The sequence below is a fragment of the Podarcis erhardii genome, assembly GCF_964252035.2.
Source record: "Podarcis erhardii genome assembly, chromosome: 5".
NCBI lineage: Eukaryota > Metazoa > Chordata > Lepidosauria > Squamata > Lacertidae > Podarcis > Podarcis erhardii.
In genome coordinates, this window is record NC_138509.1 from 71,369,998 (window position 1) to 71,390,093 (window position 20,096).

Below are 20,096 nucleotides of genomic sequence, written 5' to 3' on the forward strand. Positions count from 1 at the left end.
GGAATAGGCCAATATATATGTGGACGATCCCTGGATAAAGTGGCTTTTCTTCCTTAAATTCTCAAAGTTTTTAATCTAGCTCAAGATTATCATCTGAACTACCCAGATGTTTAACTGATAATCAATCACAGTCAGTAAATCATTTGGGGAAAAAGACTTTAGAGCTGTCTTGCCCCAAAACGGCAACTCGTCATTTTGTTTTGCCAACTGTAACCTTTGGCCTCTAGCTTGTATAGCTCAGTTTCTAACACTGATTGCAACCTGTTTCTTTGAGGAAGAATAGGTATGGAGTATGTAGTGGTTATCTGCCCACTAAAGTTACTTCACATTTATCACCTATGCAGCTCCTCTTTCCAAGGCAAAGAAGCTTCATGAAAGTCAAGTGCTTAAGACAACTATAGATTATACAGCAAATTATAGAAAAAATGACTCCTATTTTTAGCATATACTAGATGCTAGTCATGTTAGAAGATCTTCTATCTACATATAATTGGGCTGCTGAAGAATCACAATATGTGTTTTAGTATTTCATACTTCATGCAAAAATTGCATGCTTTCATTTGCTCATTTAAGTTTTGCGTTCACTGCTTGCAGATAATGACAACCAGCAAGTACAATCATGAATAGATTTTTAACAATAATTGCTCACTGTCTTACTAGGTTATATAATTTTTGTTTAAAGTACCAGTGTCTAAGTGAAGATTCAGCAAACAAATTAGAACAAATTGAAAGGAATACTTCCTATATGCGCCACAGTAAAAAATAAAAAGAAATCCCACTCCAAACAGTAACAACTTTGTATTCCAAACATGAATGCATGCATTTAAAATTGTATACAGTGATTAGCAAGTAGCAGTTTACTAATCTTCCCAGACTATTATCCTGAACTGAACCTTAACTGAACTCTTGCTTTACAGGATATTGTTAGCACATTTGGAACATTTTAAAAGTATTGTTCCTAAAGGTTTTATACCAATGTAGTTATGATTTTCCATGGGTGATGTGTATATCAATTACTTACAAGTATACATGAGTGGAGCTAAAGGGATATGCTGTGCTCAGCACACCTGTCCCAATATAAGCAGCAAATATTAAATGCATAAGGCTTCATCAGGTGGTTTGTGTTGTAGTGCCCAAGACAGCATTACGAATACACACAATGCCTCCCCAAATCCCAAAGCTGCAGCAGTGTTTTTTTCTAACAGAGGATCCTGAAGTTAATTTTTTTCCAACAACCTTCCCCCTCCTATTTTTTTGTATTGTTTCATTAATTAAGAACTAGAAAACACTGTATTTTAAAAAACCTCTCCAATCCTGTCAGTTTAGCCCTGATCTCTGAAACTAGGCCTAAACAATAAAGGTTTTGAAATGCTTCTAAAAGATGGCCAAGTATGCTTCTGAATTGTCTGGTGTTCCTGCTTCTATCTTTTTTTCTGACAATGTCAGCAACCTAAACACATATAAACCATTCATACCTGAGGTTGAGTGCATTTTATATACAGGTGCAAAATCTGTCCTTGTATTCTCACATATATTTTGTCATTTTCGGGAAAGACTAAATAATGGGTAGGCAAACTAAGGCCCGGGGGCCGGATCCAGCCCAATCGCCTTCTAAATCCGCCCCGCGGACCGTCCAGGAATCAGCATGTTTTTACATGAGTAGAATGTGTGCTTTTATTTAAAATGCATCTCTGGGTTATTTAAAATGCATCTCTGGGGCACAGCAATTCATTCATTTCCCCCCCCAAAATATAGTCTGGCCCCGCACAAGGTCTGAGGGACAGTGGACCGGCCCCCTGCTGAAAAAGTTTGCTGACTCCTGGACTAAATGAAACAGATTCAAACAAGACGAGACTGATGACAAAAGACTATCACAAGTGTGCCTGTCACTTCCAGATGGCTGCAATGTTAACATAGGAAGTAGCTGTGTCAGCAATCCATTCCTCGTGATTGCTTCCTATCACTACTGTCACAGTAGAATGCGATCCAGACATGGAGCTGAGCCAACCATACCTCTGCAGCAATAGGCCTTGAAACTCCCATTACCCAAAATGCTACATTCACACTAGTTGCAGCAGTCCCAAAGCTGAGTCAATATCAACAGGTGGCACAGTCACCACCACAGGCAAAGACAGCTCTAATTCACTAGGCTACTGACCACCAAAATCAACTTTAGTAGATGACACTTTCCAGACCCAATAGCAGACAACCACTTTTTTTCCACCACAGCTGCTTCTGTGACACAGTCTTTATGTCAAGGGCACCAACATGGACACTAGTATGACAGCCAGTACCTCACATGGCGCCCACAGTAGGTCTCATAAATATCCCCTTAAAAATCCATAATGCATGAAACAGGTTGCACTGGCTCAGCCCCTCCAACATTCAACATGTCCCCTTTAACATGTTCACATTTAATTACATGCCACAATTAGACACCGACTTTGCCACCTGTTCAGAACAGTGTAAAAAGTTTTCTATCTGTGAACAAGCATGGCAGTTGCTGTGGTAGGTGCCTTGAACCTCACAGATTTTTTTTTGGGGGGGTGAGGGTGCCTACAGCATTTTGTGGTTCTGTCTCTATTTTGCTCTTTTAGAAGTGGAAGTCATTTTTTGATTCCAAATGTGCCCTGGGTCCCCAAGGGTAAGAGTTCTCTGCTTTATTCCATCACCAACCATGAGCAAACATCTGTGAAAGATGAAAGGTTTCACTAAACTAGGGTTTCTCAAACATGGGTCCCCAGCTGTTTGTTGGACTACAACCCCAATCATCTCTGACCACTGGTCCTGCTAGCCAGGAATGATGAAGTATGTGGTCTTGAGCAAGCCAATCATCCAGTTCAATTGTAAACACTAAACAAGGTTTCAGAGCCTGAGCTGTTGCACTAATTGTGTTTTGAATGAATCACTGTTTCTTGTATTCAGACATTACAAAAAAAATATGTTGAAAGTTGTGGCAACCTTTACACTATTTGCATATGCATGAGAAGTGAAAGGGGAGTGCCTAGCCGCCAGCTCACACTGCTCACCTTCATGAAAACAAGCCACGGCAATAGTTCCATTCAAACAATATGCCAAACCAGGTTTGGTGTTGCAAGTCTGGGGCTCAAGCATTTCATCCTCCCTTGTTCCATGTGAGGAACAAAATTAGAAGCTTTCATTTCTGGTTTGCAGTAAACAATCATTCATCATTTTATACAAATTTGGCAAACCATAGTTTGCCCACAAACTAGGATCAAATCCAAACTTGGAATCCTGGTTTGTGCGGAAACTACATTTTTCTGGGTTTAAATGAAACGTGATTTCATTCAGATGAAACACCAAACTGATTTGACATTATAAACACAAGTGGCCTCTGTTCTGATTCCCATGCTTCTTCCTACATGCACAAGAAAAGAAATTAGAAGCTTCTGTTTTCTGGCAAATAATAATTTTTAGTCTCAGTCTCACCAGTAAAATTAATATGGCTTACTTTAAGAATAATATAGCTGTGAATGTAAACACGAGAAAGACTGTAAAAACTTTCTACACATTAAAAGTGCTTTATAAATAGTTTTTACTAGTAACAGTTTCACTGTATGTGAAGAGAATGTCCCAGTGCAAGAAGCTAAATTTTATAATTTTTGTCTAGCATTTGCTAACATATGGAAAACAATCATAATGTAACCAGAACATTGTGTACGATTCTCTAAGGACAGCCATATGCCTTAAGTAGAAATGAGTTTCTTCTATAACCTTAGCCATTTGCTTCCAATTTGCATATGGTGTCGATTGCACGTAGATACCTTGTTTATGAGATGCTCAGTAACCACTTCTCGTAGTCCAGTGTATAGTTTCTCGCCATGTTTATGTAATACCATAGTATATGCATTCCTATAGAGTTCCTCAAAGCTGAGACCACTGTTGTTCTTACGCTGAATCTCTTGAATTGCGTTTTTCAGAAGATCCCAAATGCTGTTCACATATTTTTCATCCATAGTCATCTGCAAAGGCAAAGAAAAATACTAATTCAGAAACTACTCTGATTAGGAAGTTTCAAAATTATTTCCCTTTCAAAACTGTTGCACATTCATAACCCCAAATATATGTGATTATCAGAAGCTCTGTTCCAAGCTGACAGGTGAGTCAAGCCCGATACCAGATACATGACTAATTTTCCAGCAGTTTGTATTAACAGATCTTCACACTGCACAAAACTCTGTAAGATATCAGACATTCTTCTTTGCAACACACACCACTGATTCACACATGTTTTATTACTACTTGATGGCTGCTGTTGTCTTGCAAACATAAGTAAGCTATCACAGACACAGAACTTTTATCTCACTTCAAATACAACCTTTTCCAGAGGAATCAGTTCACACATTCAGCTACAAACTATCAATCACTGAGTAATTATGATGCAAAAGTAACCATCTCAGTTTCACTAGACAATAGAATCTCGCGGGAAATATATTTAAGTATCACTGCAATTTTCCCTTACCCACGCTATCATGCATATTACCAGTGAGCCTTGCACTGCTGGTACTATCAGGTGTTCAGCTTACTGTTAGTGCATTACTAGTCCAATGTGTAACAAAAGCTACTGATCTGAGTCACTGCTGAATCATTTGTTTTTTGCTTACTGAAAAATGCTTATGGCAATATAAATGTCTCAAATACACTTAAAGGGAAGCTAAATGTTTTTATACTTTCACATTATCAACTACTCTATTTATCTGGGAAACAACCTTGGCTGAAAAGTAGGGTAACAAAGAAAGAAAAGCAAGACATATTAGATAATTTACACATGCAAGATTAGTAGTAAACATTGTTATACCTTGCAAATAAAGGTATAACCCGGACAAATCATTAATGTAATCCTTTACAAATGTGTTAGTGAGTGAAATTAACAGGAGGGCTTTTTATTTATGTATGAAATCCAATTGTTTAATGATAAACCACAGTTTAAGGCAAAAATCCTCAGCCACCACAGTTAACAGTCATCATTCATACTCCAGTAATACATAAATATGTTAATAATAAGCATAACCACCTACAATGACTTTCAGATATAGCTTGATGCTTTAAAGAAATCCTTCACTGCTGTTTTAGGCATATTTCCAATTAATTTAAATAATACACAATTCTAATAACATTGCTCTTCAAAACCATATTGAAATGGCTGTCTCATTACTATACTATTGAGTAGCATAATAATAGTTCAATCTCCAATATGATTCTAAATCATATTTGCAATACTAATGCTGTCCTCAATTATGTGTTAGGACTGCAAAGTTGAAACATGCACAATGAAGGTTGTAATAAAAAACTTTTAAAGTTTAGCTAGATATCTTGGAGAACCATCTCTCATCTTACTAAGCCAATATATAATCAAGCTTTCTGTCCAAGCAGCAACTTAACCAAGAAGTCCCTAGTTAATCACAAATTGCAATTTCATACAAATAGGAAGCTATCATTTTCAGTTTCAGAAGAAGCTAAAAGTCTAACTTGACCCAATGAACCCAGTACACACAATCAAACCCTGGCTTTAATAAGCCATAACATGCAAGGTATTCATACACCTACTCATATCCTTGCTGCTCTTCCATGTGCAAAACCGGTGAAAGAATGGAGCAGTTATGTGCAAACTGAGAACTACATAGTAGCTCCCCCAAAAAATCAAAACTCAAAAGGCAATGCATTAAGATAGGATTTGATCATGTTTTAGTATTCTGGCTTGTCCTAAAACTGAAAACCATGGTGCTCAGTTTATGCAAAACAGAAAACTATAGAAACTTCTGCACTGCATTCAGGTGTACTGAAAAGGGAAGAACAAATGGACTGTTTGAACCAGCAAGAGGCTTGTTCGTATCTCACCTTATAAAGCAGTAAGACCATCATCTGAACTGGGCCACTGCATCACTCCTGAACAGATTGAGTCCCTTCACTTTTTAAATTATTAGTTCAGAATCTCCAATTCAAGGAAGTCAAGATAAAAGCTAACAAAATCAAAATTGTACAGTGAAATGAATAATACTTTTATGCAACCAATGTATCTTGACAAAACAGCAGAGATATAATAGCCATCAAATTTCTAAAGGGCTATCACATGGAAGATGGAGCAAGCTTGTTCTCTCCTGCTCCAGAGGGTAGGATGCAAACCAATGGCTCCAGTTACAAGAAATGAGATTCTGACTAAACAAGAAGAAGAACTTTCTCATGATAAGAGCAGTTTGACAGCGGAATTGACGTGTTGGACTCTCTTTCATTGGAGGAGTTTAAGCAGAGGTTGGATGGCCATCTGCTATTGATTAGCTGAGATTTCTGCATAGCAGGGGGTTCAACTAGATGACCCACAGAGTCCCTTCCAACTCTACAGTTCTAGGATTCTATGAATAGCTAAAGAAGCACATCATACTAGATTCCAAATGTGTCAGAATAAAACTATTTTCACTGATTGGCTAAAAGTACACAATGAAGGATCGAAGCTGGTCTCTGTAGGGAATTGGCTCCAGAACTGCAATACCACTACAGAAGAGGCCCTATCCTAACAATGTCTCTGCAATTTCTAACTTGGAACTGCAATGGACTGAACCTTCCCAGAAAAAGGCGTGAGGTTTTTCATATTTTGAAAAGAGAACAATTGGATTTGATATGCTTACAAGAAACCCATGTTACAAGGGCACATAGAAGATTGCTTATAAATAAAAGATTAGGACAGGAATTTATTTCGTCGGACAAAGTTAAAAAAAGAGGAGTGGTGATCTACGTAAAGGAGAAGTTGACCCCAAAATTGATCTTTAAGGATGATCATGGAAGGATTTTGGCAATTGAGATACAAATCCAAGGAGAAAATTTTTTGATAGTTGGCATTTATGCACCAAACGAAGGGAAGGCAGAATTTTATAAGAAATTGCATGAGACATTAATGGACTATCTGGATTACAAGGTGATTTTGTTGGGAGATATGAACGGCGTCGTTTCTACTAACATGGACAAAGCACAAAGACAGGTGGTCTCTAAAGAGGGGAGACTACCTAAGACCTTTTTTTGAAATGACTGAAAATATGGACTTGATTGACATCTGGAGAACAAGAAACCCTCTTGAAAGAGAGGGAACATTCTTTTCAGAGGCACAGATGACATGGACAAGAATAGATCAAATTTGGATTACTAGTGGAATGGCTCCAAGGATAAAAAAAGTGGAAATCTGCCCAAAAACACGCTCCGACCATAACGCAGTGAAGATGGAAATGAAACTGACAACAGCTGGCTCCTTCAGATGGAGAATGAATGACACCCTATTCAGAGATGCTGAGATTTATAAAAAGGCCCAAAAAACTTTGAAGGACTATTTTGAGATAAATCTGAGGACAGAGGTGGAGAAAAGAGTGATTTGGGACGCAAGCAAGGCTGTGATGCGAGGTTTCTTTATACAACAGAATTCTTTAAAGAGAAGGAAACAAAATGAGAAGAAGGACAAGATTTTGGAAAAAATAAAAGAAGGAGAAAAGAAACTGAGGTCTAAACCAAAGTCTCATGAAATTTTGAGAGAAATCAAGTTTTATCAGATGCAGTATATGGAATTGATGAACCAGGAGATAGAATGGAAAATCAAGCAAATGAGACAGAGGACATTTGAATCAGCGGACAAATGTGGGAAACTTTTAGCATGGCAACTGAAGAAAAGACAGAAACTGAACACAGTCACAAGCTTGGAGGTGGATGGAAAAAACATTTTTAAACCAAACGAGATTAGCAATTATTTTCAGAGTTATTTCAGAAGGTTATATGCACAAGGGCCTGAAAATGAAGGAGATATAGAGGACTTTCTTAAGAAATATGGATTACAAAAAATTTCGCAGCAAAGTATGTTGATTTTAAATGAGAAAATATAACAGATAAAGAAATAGAGGGTGCCATTCAAAATATGCAATTAGGGAAATCTCCAGGGCCAGATGGACTAACCTCCAGATACTATAAAACATTGAAGGACTGGTTAATACAGCCGCTTAAGGAGGTTTGTAACGAAATACTAGTGGGGGAAAAGGCACCTGAATCGTGGAAAGAAGCTTTTATCACATTAATACCAAAGACTGAAACTGAAAAAAATCAGATTAAGAACTACCGCCCTATATCATTACTAAATGTGGATTACAAAATATTTGCTGATATTTTGGCAAAAAGACTGAAGAGAGTGTTAGTGGAGGAGATTCATAAAGATCAGGCAGGCTTTCTCCCAGGAAGACATTTATCAGAGAACGTAAGGAATATAATTGACATTATGGAGCTGTTAACTGTAAATATTAATACAAAAGCGGTGTTGATTTTTGTGGACGCGGAGAAAGCCTTTGACAATATTTCTTGGAACTTTATGAAAAAGAATCTCCACGGGATGGGGGTAGGCCAAAAGTTCGAAAATGGTATAGGTGCAATATATTCTGAACAAAAGGCAAAGTTAATTGTAAATAATGTGGTAACTGATGAACTTTCCATAGAAAAAGGGACACGGCAAGGGTGCCCAATATCCCCATTACTTTTTATATCTGTCCTGGAGGTTTTGTTGAATATGATTAGGGGGGACCAGCTGGTAAAAGGAGTTCAGGTCGGAGCCAGACAGTACAAACTGAAGGCATTCGCAGATGACTTAGTATTGACTTTGCAAGAGCCGGACACTAGTACAAAGAGAGTTTTAGAGTTAATTCAAGTCTTTGGTCAGGTGGCAGGATTTAAGTTGAATAAACAAAAAACTAAGGTTTTGGAAAAAAATTTAACAAATGCTGAAAGAGAGAGTTTTCAAAATGAAACTGGATTAACGGTGGCAAAGAAAGTAAAATATTTGGGGATTAATATGACATCCAAAAACGTGAATTTATTTAAAGACAACTATGACAAATGTTGGACAGAGGTAAAGAAAGATCTAGAAATATGGTCGAACTTGAAGCTTTCCTTGTTAGGCCGAATTGCAGTGATCAAAATGAATGTATTGCCTAGAATGTTATTTTTGTTTCAGACACTACAAATTGTGGATAAACTAGATTGCTTCAAGAAGTGGCAGAAAGATATATCTAAATTTGTCTGGCAGGGCAAAAAGCCCAGAATAAAATTTAAGATACTTACTGATGCAAAAGAAAGAGGGGGGTTTGCCCTGCCGGACTTAAGACTGTACTATGAATCGGCAGCTTTCTGCTGGCTGAAAGACTGGCTACTTCTTGAGAATGCAGACACGTTGGATTTGGAAGGATTTGACAATAGGTTTGGTTGGCATGCATATATATGGTATGACAAGGTTAAAGTTCATAAGGGTTTTAAAAACCATATTGTCAGAAAAGCATTATATAACGTTTGGATTCGATATAAGGATTTGCTGGAAAATAAAACTCCTAGGTGGCTATCACCTATGGAAGCTAAGGAGGTGAAGAAACTTAACATGGAACCTAAATGGCCAAAATATTTTGAAATTTTAGAACAAGAAAGTGGTAAATTTAAACTACAGAGCTATGAGAAAATAAAGTCTAAAGTACGAGATTGGCTCCATTATTATCAAATAATGGAGACTTTTAAACAAGACAGGAAAATTGGTTTCCAGGTGGAGAAATCGAAACTAGAGACAGAATTGTTAGAACCCAATACTAAGAATTTATCAAGAATGTATAACCTATTGCTGAAGTGGAATACAATAGATGAAACTGTTAAGTCAGCTATGATTAAATGGGCACAGGACATAGGTCATGACATTATGCTTGCGGACTGGGAACAGTTATGGACCACCGGTACTAAATTTACGGCATGTAATGCCTTAAAAGAAAATATTATGAAAATGATTTACAGGTGGTACATGACCCCAGTCAAGCTCGCGAAGATTTACCATTTGCCCAATAATAAATGTTGGAAATGTAATGAAGCCGAAGGTACCTTCTTTCACCTTTGGTGGACCTGCCCAAGGATTAAGGCCTTCTGGGAAATGATTTATAATGAAATTAAGAAGGTACTTAAATGTACTTTTCAAAAGAAACCGGAGGCATTTCTCCTGGGCATGGTTGGCCAATTGGTTTCAAAGAGGGATAAGATTTTCTTTATGTACGCCACTACAGCAGCAAGGATTCTTCTAGCAAAGTATTGGAAGACACAAGAATTACCCACACTGGAAGAATGGCAGACGAAAGTGATTGACTTTATGGGACTGGCAGAAATGACCGGCAGAATCCGCGACCAAGAGAAAGAGACAGTGGAGGAAGATTGGAAAAAGTTTAAACTATATCTTAAGAACTGTTGTAAAATAGAGGAGTGATAAAATGTCAAGGGGAAGGAAGATGCAGAATTGCAGCTAAAACTGTTTGATGATTTAAGGTGAAATTGAGAATGACAATGAGTTTAAATTTAATTGGCAAAAAGGGTTGTTGAAAAACTGTAAAATAAGGATGCAAAAAGGGTGAGGTATGGGGAAGTCCGAGAAACGAGGCGTATGAAAATGAGGTTAAGAAATGATATTTTTTGTGTGTGTTCGTATTTGTTGATGTTTATGTGTTGTTGTTGTTTAGTGTTAAAAATTGGAAAATTAATAAAAAATTATTTAAAAAAAAAAAAAAAAAACAGAAGAGGCCCTATCCTATCCATCCACAGTTCAACTTCTGGAGGATATGAGGCCCAACAGAATTTTACTTGCTGACCTTAACAGACAGGAAAGTTATAATCAAAAAGCATTCCCTACAGTACACTGAATTTGAACTTAAAAATTTGGCAGAAACTCTATACTACACTTTTTCCCATCCACTTAAAAGCATTTTAGAGCAGAATGATGCAACCCCAATTTGAAGGAAATTCCATCTAGCGAAAGATTGCCTGCTCTATCTCATACTGGACACATTACCTGTTGCATTTCCATCAATTAATTTGAACCCGTTTCCATTCTAGTTTTGTATAATGATCAGAGCCAAATAGAAACTACTTCAGAATTCAGCAGCAGCAAACATGTCTATCCAAAAATATATGCCAAGGAAATGGCTTGGGTCAATATTTAACTAGTCAACTCAAAGACCATTTTGACCGGTCAAATGTTTAACTTACCAATTCCCATTTGTATACAGCTGTTTTGAATCAGACAATATGATATAGCAGAAAGGGAGGACGGGTGCTTGGGAGGACCAAAACTGCATAGCAATAAGCTACTCACTGTTAAAACATGCAGATAGGAAAAGCTTTCATGACATTGTTTTTCCAGGAACCACCATTCCTTTTACAAAACAAATGTTTTGAAGTCCAAAGAAAGTAGCAAGACTGCCCTGAAGTACTATTTCAGCAGGTATGAAATGATTTCCAGTTACAAATTTCCTGGCTACTAATGCTGTGCTGGATGAATTGGGAAGGATGAAAAAAAGATGCAGAGGCTTACTCCACTTACAAGTGGAGCTGGTGATGAATTTGACATCAACACCTGTATATCATAACTAAGTCTACACTTTCTGTATTTTTATTATATTATTTTATTATTTCTGCTTATATGTAAAAAAGAAAATACCACTTCTAGCTCAAGCAAGGTACAAACACTATGCTACAGATAGACAGACAGATAGATAGATAGGACAGATAGATATCTTACCTAAGTGAAGAAAGTAAATAGAGTGGTACCTCGGGTTACAGACGCTTCAGGTTACACGATTTCGGGTTGTGCACTGCACTGAACCCAGAAGTACTGGAACGGGTTACTTCTGGGTTTTGGTGCTTTGCGCATGCGCAGAAGCGCCGGATTGAGACCCACGCATGCGCAGACGTGGCGCTGCGGGTTGCAAACGTTGCGGGTTGCGAATGTGCCTCCTGCACGGATCACGTTCACACCCCGAGGTTCCACTGTACTTTTAATCTTAATGTGCTAAACAAGTTGTACTGTTTGTTGTAAAAATCAAAACCATGCACACGATAGCTTGGGTTCTGACACAATGCTAAGTTTCATACTACAATAATGAGCTTGGCAACAGGTAGGTAGCTGTGTTGGTCTGCCGTAGTCGAAACAAAATAAAAAAAATCCTTCCAGTAGCACCTTAGAGACCAACTAAGTTTGTTATTGGTATGAGCTTTCATGTGCATGCATACTTCTTCAGATACACTGAAACAGAAGTCTATGTGCTGGGGTGAGCCATGAGTGCATGCATTATTCTCCCCTTAACTCACCTGGAGCAACTAAAAGGAGACTGGAATCAACTGCTTCTGTTTTCACCTAACCAACCACAGTTTGTCTAGGTCAGTACTGGGATGAACTGTGGCTAATTTAAATCATAGTTAAATCTGCGCAGAAAGACTTAAAATCATGGATTACAATCCTGGCTTGGATTGTAGCTCCCTATTCAGACATAACAAACCATGGTTAGTCGAAGCAGAAACAAATACTTCTTATAACCTCTGCATGACTACGCCAGAGGAAGAGAGATGAGGGGTAGCAGGCACATGGATATAACACAAAATTATTATTTTATTATAAATCAACGAGTTCAGCTACCATATATTTAAGTGATCAGATCCTCTTTAGTTGGTAGGTTCCCAAAATAATTAATTTCTTATGGCTTGTAAAAAAAATTGCTTTAGAATAATGAACAAAATATTTTAGATGAGGCATTCATACTTCACTAATCCAAAATTATTTCTAAAATTGTGTAACAAAAAGAATGAGATCATCACAATTCCTGTACATTAGAGGACAAGCAAGTCCTGAGTAGTATACTGAGAGTATAATTTTCAAATGCAAGAGCAAGGTGCATTCCAATTCTGGAAGGGCAATGCCATTGTCACAAGGGAAGAAAGGAGTCAATGCATTATTTGATTGTGCTTTCCTCTTGTTGGCATAGCTGGTGGATCTGTTTCTGTCCTCTTTATTATGTCTCAAAGGAGTGGGAGAAAGTACAGAGCAACATAATTTTGTTGCCATCAAGTTCATGTTGTTGCAAAACTGTCAGATCCAAGATTCAAAGGTAGAAATGTAAATGATAGCACTGCTTCTGCATTTGACTGGCTTACAAAACAGGCTGCAGATTTAGGGAAAGGTACTTTCAAATGTTGCAAAGCACAGAACATCTTCAAGTATTTGGCCAAGGAATGCACTCTGGGATTCTGCCAAGCATATCCCTCATGTAACATGGTGGCAAGGTCTTTTGCACAACACAGCCTCTGACTTCTCTTGCTTCTCACCTACTTCAGATTCCACCATCTTCCGCAGCATGTTGAAGAAAATGGTCTATGTTTGGATATACACTAAATCAAGAAATAAACTGACATGTGAAAGGATAAAAGCTTGTTTCAATCTGGGATAACCTTCAGTCTTTAGAAGTCCATGATAAATAGGAAGACAACTATGAAGAACAGAAAGTGATAGCAACAACTTGAGACTAGCTAAATTTCAAAGTATTTACTGAGTTTTGTTCCATTTCTCCTCTTTTTCTCAGTCCTTTTTATAAAAATTAATGCCTTATGGCTGCTTAATAATGGGAGTCATAATAATTTTCCTAATAAATAATAATTTATTTTACTATAATGCAAACAGTTTGTTTTTATTGTTTTTTTACCTGCTTCTCATAAAGCAGAAAAACCAAAGAGATGCTAGGTTTCTTAAGAGTTCAACAGCTTGTAGCTCCATTTGTATCAAATACTTTTACAAACAAATATAATTTGTAACTATTGTCCCATAAACTGAACTTTCAATATACAAAAACTGATAACTCTAGGGTATATAAAGTTACACATAACACCGTTTATGTTGCTAAAATAACAAGCAACTTCCAAAATGTGAAGAGTGCTTTAAGAGAGAGAGAATTGCATTTTTAAAAAAGATTCTGAAAATTTCCTTTTCCTAAACTTTTGCTGTTGTAGCACATGCACATACCGCCTGCTTACATGAGAAGTCAGTTCACATTTCACCATTCTCACCTCTTCTAAATTCACTAGCATTGATCAATATAAACAGACATGGTAACATTACAGGCAATCGGTCTAAAGTTTCTCCTTTTATCAGTACTCAACATTGATTTTATCATCTGCTTCAATAAAGCATCTCATTTCTGAATAAAACGAGGCTGGTGCTTAGTTAAAATTATAACTGAAATGAGTTGGGAAATATGCACCCTGGTTGTCTGCTAACCAACACTTTCAAAAGCACTATAAGGTATGGTCATTCACTTAGGTTAAGCCTCATCAACATCACTATAGAAAGCCAGTATATTCCTGGCCAAATAATAGGGGTATCAAACCCTGGAAAAGATGGATTTTAAGTTTAATTTTTCCCATAGCCATGCATTACCTTCAGAAGCCCAGCAGCTATGTACAGGACATCCTACCACCACCACTGCCGAAATACATGCAAGTAACTTGGAGAAGCTGTACTACCACAAAAACGAAGTTCAGAGGCCTCTGAATCAATTGGCAACACATCACACCAGTGAACAGGTCATGGAACACTTCTGCAAAATTCTGTTTTGCTTTGTAGGCAATATGCAATACCTCACATTGACTACAGGTTTCTTTCTCAAGTGAAGGATTTATAATACACTGTTACCTCTGAAGTGTTTTCTTTATAACGCTTTTCTAAGAATCCTTTGAAAGGATTATTTTCAAGTATTTTAAACAGTTTTACAAAAACTGCCTTCATTTATTCACCACACACACACACACACACACACACACACACACACACACAAACTCAATGTTCTAATGTGGTTACCAAGGGGCACAAGAGTAGTCTGTGATGTCATTAGAATGTTGAGCTATCTCTTAAAGAAATTCAATGATTTCTTGCAACCAGATTTCACCACAAGGTTTCTTCATCTACCCCCCCCCCCCAAGTTCAGTGCAGACAATATTATTTTCGGTGATGTACATGGAAGATTCAGGTATGCTGAGTGAGCCACAAAACACTGTAAATGGTGTAACTGCTTAGAAATGCAAGTGTCTACCATTTATATTGTCTTTTTTCAAAATTTCCTCACTGTAAAATGAAAGAACATATACATAAGCTTGTATCCAGGACTGTGCACATCCTCTTCCTGTACACCAAAAAATCAGCTCTGGAGGCTTCTTCAGCCCTCTGGATCAAATTTTGAGGGTGCATGGGGGCACTCAAGGGAAAAGAACAACTAAGTTCCATTGTGGAAATATAAATCTGCTGCACTAGTGGAACAGCAGTGTTGGAAACAACCCTATATGTTTATTTCAATGAGAATTATGTATCCTGGCATCTAACTCATGTTATCCTTATCAATATTTTAGATGTTGCTTTAACACTGCAATTTTACACATACCTCTCAGAAGTAAGTACCGGTAAGTTCAGTGGTGCTTAGTCCCAGGTGAGTATAGGCCTACAGTCAAACTAATCATTTTACCATTTTTAAAGCAATATTTAATCTTAATGTATTCAAATAAGCTCAGAACCCCTGACATTTCCTACACTTTAAAAAGGAGTCTATAAATAAGAGACTTCAACACTTGGCAAATAAGAAAGAGGGAGGGAGCACACAAGCTTCCATCCAAAACTTAGCGTATATCGGCAACTTTCTTAAATGTCTGAGCATTTCAGTGCTTGTATTAGCGGAAATCTCTAAGGAATTTTGAAGTGAAGACACACTACTATTATAAAGATCAAAGTGTCACCATCACTCAAATGTTTTAGCTCATAGTGTATGTGAAAACTTTATATGGCATTGTAAGGAAATTAAAAAAATCAAAACTCCAAGAGAGCAGATTCAGCATGTTGAAGAGGAACCAATGTCCTTAGCAATGTAGGACATGCTTTGCATGCAAAAGGATCCTGATTCAATCCCTGATGTTTTCAGTTAAAAGGGATCATATAGCAGGCTAACAAGTCCTCTACCTGAGATCCCAAAGAGCTGCTAGCATACTGAGCGAGATGGAGTTTTGAACCCGCAGATACATCCACTAACAGAAGAAAAGGGGGAGATTATTTTCACCAGTTCCCACCCCTCACCCCTTACATGCTGCTCTCTAAAGCTGATTCAGGTGGCTGCAGACAGGAATCAGGAAAAAATATCACCTACTCTCTCCACTGAATCAAAAGTGCCGGACTGGCTCTGGAGACAAGTTCTTTAGTGGCACCTTGTTCAACAACTGCTCCTGAATCAAAGTATCACATGAGACCACATCCGAAACGTTGCTGTTTTCCTCTAGTCCAGGGTTTCCCAAACTTGGGTCTCCAGCTATTTTTGGACTACTGTCTCCATCATCCCTGACCACTAATCTCACTAGCTCAGTTGTTGTAGTTGTAGTCCAAAAACAGCTGGAAACACAAGTGTGGAAAATCCTGTTCTAGTCTATTAAACCAGTTGGTTGCTCAAGAAGGAAACTAGGGTAGTACATCTTAGGTTGGTATGCAAATTTCTTAATCAATAATACCATGCTGACAAGTAATATTCCATATTCTCATGAGAACTTACAAGTTTATTTGTTTCATCACTTTTCAAGCACAGACACTAAACCAAGTTTTTTTTGTTTTTGTTTTTAAGACATTAGTGCCATTTGCTCTTTAGTCTCCTATGACTGTACGACTGTCTCATGAATTCTGGAATCCAATACTGATTAACTAATGTAATCAGATTGTCATCATTTGAATGACTGTAGATTAGCCAAGAATTCTTAAACACACTTTCCTGTTATCCTGACAAGGATTTTTGCTTTGCCTTCATTGATGTTCTATATCTAAGCAAGGCTCCATTCTCTGTAAATATGAAGTACACTAGTCTCCATAAATTCTGTCATTTTTCCTGTTGAGGGTAACTGTCAATTCAATTTCTTTGAGTTTCTTCAGATATACTTATAAAACCTTACTGTGGTTTTTCATTAGTTATTAGTTACATTCTGGAGCCAGTCCAGACATTACATTTTTCATGAAGAGGAAAGTTGTAAATTATCACCAATTATCAGCTTTTGCATGTTGCTGCTGTAACATGCAGTATGATTAATCATATGGTTTTCTGGTATGAAGGCTTTCCATGCCACTGCCAACACCTGCTATTATTAGGAACAGGTGGAGCTCATGTAGAAACTCTTTTTTAAATGTGAAAAAATCATATGATAGCCACTGCTACATGTTGTGATGAAACATGGAGAAACTGTCAAGTGTGATAAAGGTAACACATAAGCCAGAAGTTGTGCATCTGTTTCTCTCCTGTGTTAATATGCTCATATTAAATAAATATATTTATGCCTTTTCAAAACTAAACTCCATTTTAAAATTTCTCTTTGCTTTCCAACTGGTTATTAAACTCTGAATTTGTCAAATATATGATCCTAAACTGTAACATTGTATTTACTGTTCACCCTGTTCTTACAGTAAAAACAGATGTAATATTTTAATTTTGCTGTAAATTGAACAAACATTTACTGCTGTAAAAACACATTTCTCTTCATGGCAGTAAATATGCATTTCAACGAGTTCCATCACACTTATGTTTGTCTTCACTATTAGAATCCCAAATTATGAGGTGTCATTCTAGTTTTTGTATTCTTCATTATTCTGTTACTCTTCATTAAACTTAGGATTCAGGACTTCTCTATAATCCTTAAAATAAGTTTAGGAAGACTTTGATACCTTCAGCACCTACACTAGCTTTATATTTCCAAATATAGCCCCCTAAGTTATCAAAAACCCATAGCAAGAAGAAATATTTCAAGGAAGCAAAGTTTGCTTTTTGGCTTTGCACAGAGACTGCTATTGGCTTTTCTAAATAAAAGTAATACATGTGAAGTATTTTCTTGCTTCCCACCACAGAAATGGATATAAACCAAACACTAAGATACAAATAAAGTACATGTACTTTCATAACAGGAATCAGGAAGAGCGTGTTTGGGTATAGATCTCTGGACATGCAGATTTGGGTATAGATCTCTGGACATGCAGATGATAAGTTATACTTATTAAGACTTCTTCAACCCCAAAGCCATAATTTCATTATCAATGTTTTAGGTTTATTGATAACTGAGAAATAATGGTAATGAAAACGAATTTTATATTTTTACATTTGAGGCTTGCCAAGGGTCCACAATTCCAACGCAACATACACAAACCCCTTGAGTTTAAACTCTCTAGAGTTTAAAGCTGGGGATGTGGGGAGGGGAGAAGTTATCTCCACATTTGTGCTATACCAGAGGCCCTCCAAAAAACAATGCAATTGCAAGGACAATCCCCTATTTAGCTCCAACTCCAAGCCCAAGAGGTGGACAAAACTTGGGGCCTGAAGTGGGAACAACTCTTTCCTCCACTGTGGCAAGTTTGAAGCTGGAAAGGGCAGCAGATAATTTTCCTGGTCCTCAGGGTACAGTGCAATGTCAAGGATTACACCTCCATGCATGTGACCTACTAAGGTAAACTAGGATTTGTGGGCTCCTGTTAAGGGCCACACAAGACATGACAGCAACAAAAAAATTTCTTTACATTCATTGCCTTAAATGTATGGTGATAAGAATCTACATTTTCCAGCAAAAAGTTTATAGCTGAAAGCAGCTGAACTCTACCTCCTCCCATACCTTACATCCTGAACCCTGCATCCCTTCAGGCTCTTTTTGCCAAGCTTGGCTCCAATGTGAGCCAGGCCCGCGACAAAAGTTCTCCAAACAGCAGTGTGTAGGAAGTTCGATTCCTGGCATCTACATTTTGTGGGGGTAAAAAGTAGACCTTCTTGCTTCCTGTGAATGGGGCAGGTATGCAAACAAACATACTTGGCTGCCTCACCACATATAGCTTAGCACAATTTTATAGTCTCAATTATAACAAATGGGAAAAGTTATTGAAAAACAGACAACTCTGAAATAAAATAAGTGATTTTTTTAGTATGGAGATTTTTGAAAGCAGTTGAAAGCACCTTTTGTCAACCCTTATTACAGATGCATTATCTAATTGGACAAAATGCCAGACTGAGCACAGGATTGAGTGTTATAATGACAACATGATTCAAACAGAACTCTGTTTTTAAGACCCACCTATTCTACCAACAGCAATTTGCTTTAACATATTTTAATCTTGTATTTTTAAATTGTTGTAACCCACCCCGAGACAGCACAATAATAATTGCAACAAAAATACCCTCCTACTGTACACTGAAGTCTTGCCCCCACCACCATAACAAGCAAGTAGGGTAAAAGACAAGGCCTGTGATTAGTTTGTGACTAGGAGTTCAACCTTAAATGTGATTGGGATGTGTGCAAAGTTCCAGAATCTATCAGCACTTCTAAACTCCTGCAAACAAACACACCAGCCAGAACAGAAGGGGGTGTGGACTTACCTCTCTTTTGATCTGTTCATATGTGTGAAATAGTTACACCAATACCAGACACACAGGATCCAATTTAGGGCCTCTTGAATGAATGAAAGAACCTTGAATCCAAGGCTGCCTATGTCCTGTCCCAGAAACTCCTATTTTGGGGCCTAATACCTGCTACCACTGGTAGAAAGACCACCAGTGGTAGATCTAAGTATATGAAGGCATAGCAGGGTCCCTCAATGGCAGATTATGTGTCTCTGCTGGCGAAGCTCTTCCCTACTGAAGAGCCATTGTTGTTTCTTTCTAACTCCTTTCTAACTGCATCATTTACCAACTGGGAAACTCAACAAACACTTGCTGAAATTTCATTTAGATGAATTGGCCACCACCTCTATCAAACAGAGAATGCATCATTATTCAAACTGAAAATGTGAAGCAAACTACAAATATATCTCCTGAAGTAGGCTATTGGGTACCTCACAAAGAAAGAGGCTGAAAGGGATTAGGCAGTAAACAATGGGCTCAAAAACAGAATTCTCACCTTCTAGTAGGACTGCTGCATAAAATATGCTTACACCAATTTGCAATATTTTGCAGTGTCCTTGTATACAAAATATTTAAGTAAGACACAAAGTCTTTAATTTAAACAATATACCTATATCTATTGCTGTCTGACTTGGCCACTCCCTATAGCAGGAATCACCAACTTTTTTGGATCAGAGGACAACTTTTGAATTTTGAAAGAGTGATGAGGATTCCCATAACAAATCAACTGCTGGGGTGAGGTTGTGGTATAAGACAAAATGGCTGCCATGGGGAGCATGGCATAACACACAATAGGAGATCCCCACCCATGACATC

At 37.6% G+C, this 20,096-nt stretch overlaps 1 protein-coding gene across 5 annotated transcripts in view; it reads right to left on the reverse strand.

Annotated features, from left to right (window-relative positions):
• The window catches only part of CUL3 (cullin 3), a 50,065-nt gene that overhangs the window by 23,820 nt on the left and 6,149 nt on the right, over nucleotides 1-20,096 (reverse strand). For 2 of the 5 annotated variants that reach the window (XM_081861532.1, XM_081861531.1), the window contains exons 1-2: nucleotides 14,522-14,634; nucleotides 3,786-3,983 (exon numbers count right to left, since the gene is read on the reverse strand). In XM_081861532.1, coding sequence (XP_081717658.1) covers nucleotides 3,786-3,983; nucleotides 14,522-14,614 — 291 coding nt within the window. In that variant the 5' untranslated portion in view covers nucleotides 14,615-14,634. Of the gene's footprint in view, nucleotides 1-3,785; nucleotides 3,984-14,266; nucleotides 14,399-14,521; nucleotides 14,635-20,096 lie in introns of those variants that run through there. The other 3 variants (XM_081861529.1, XM_081861530.1, XM_081861533.1) reach the window with 2 other exon arrangements.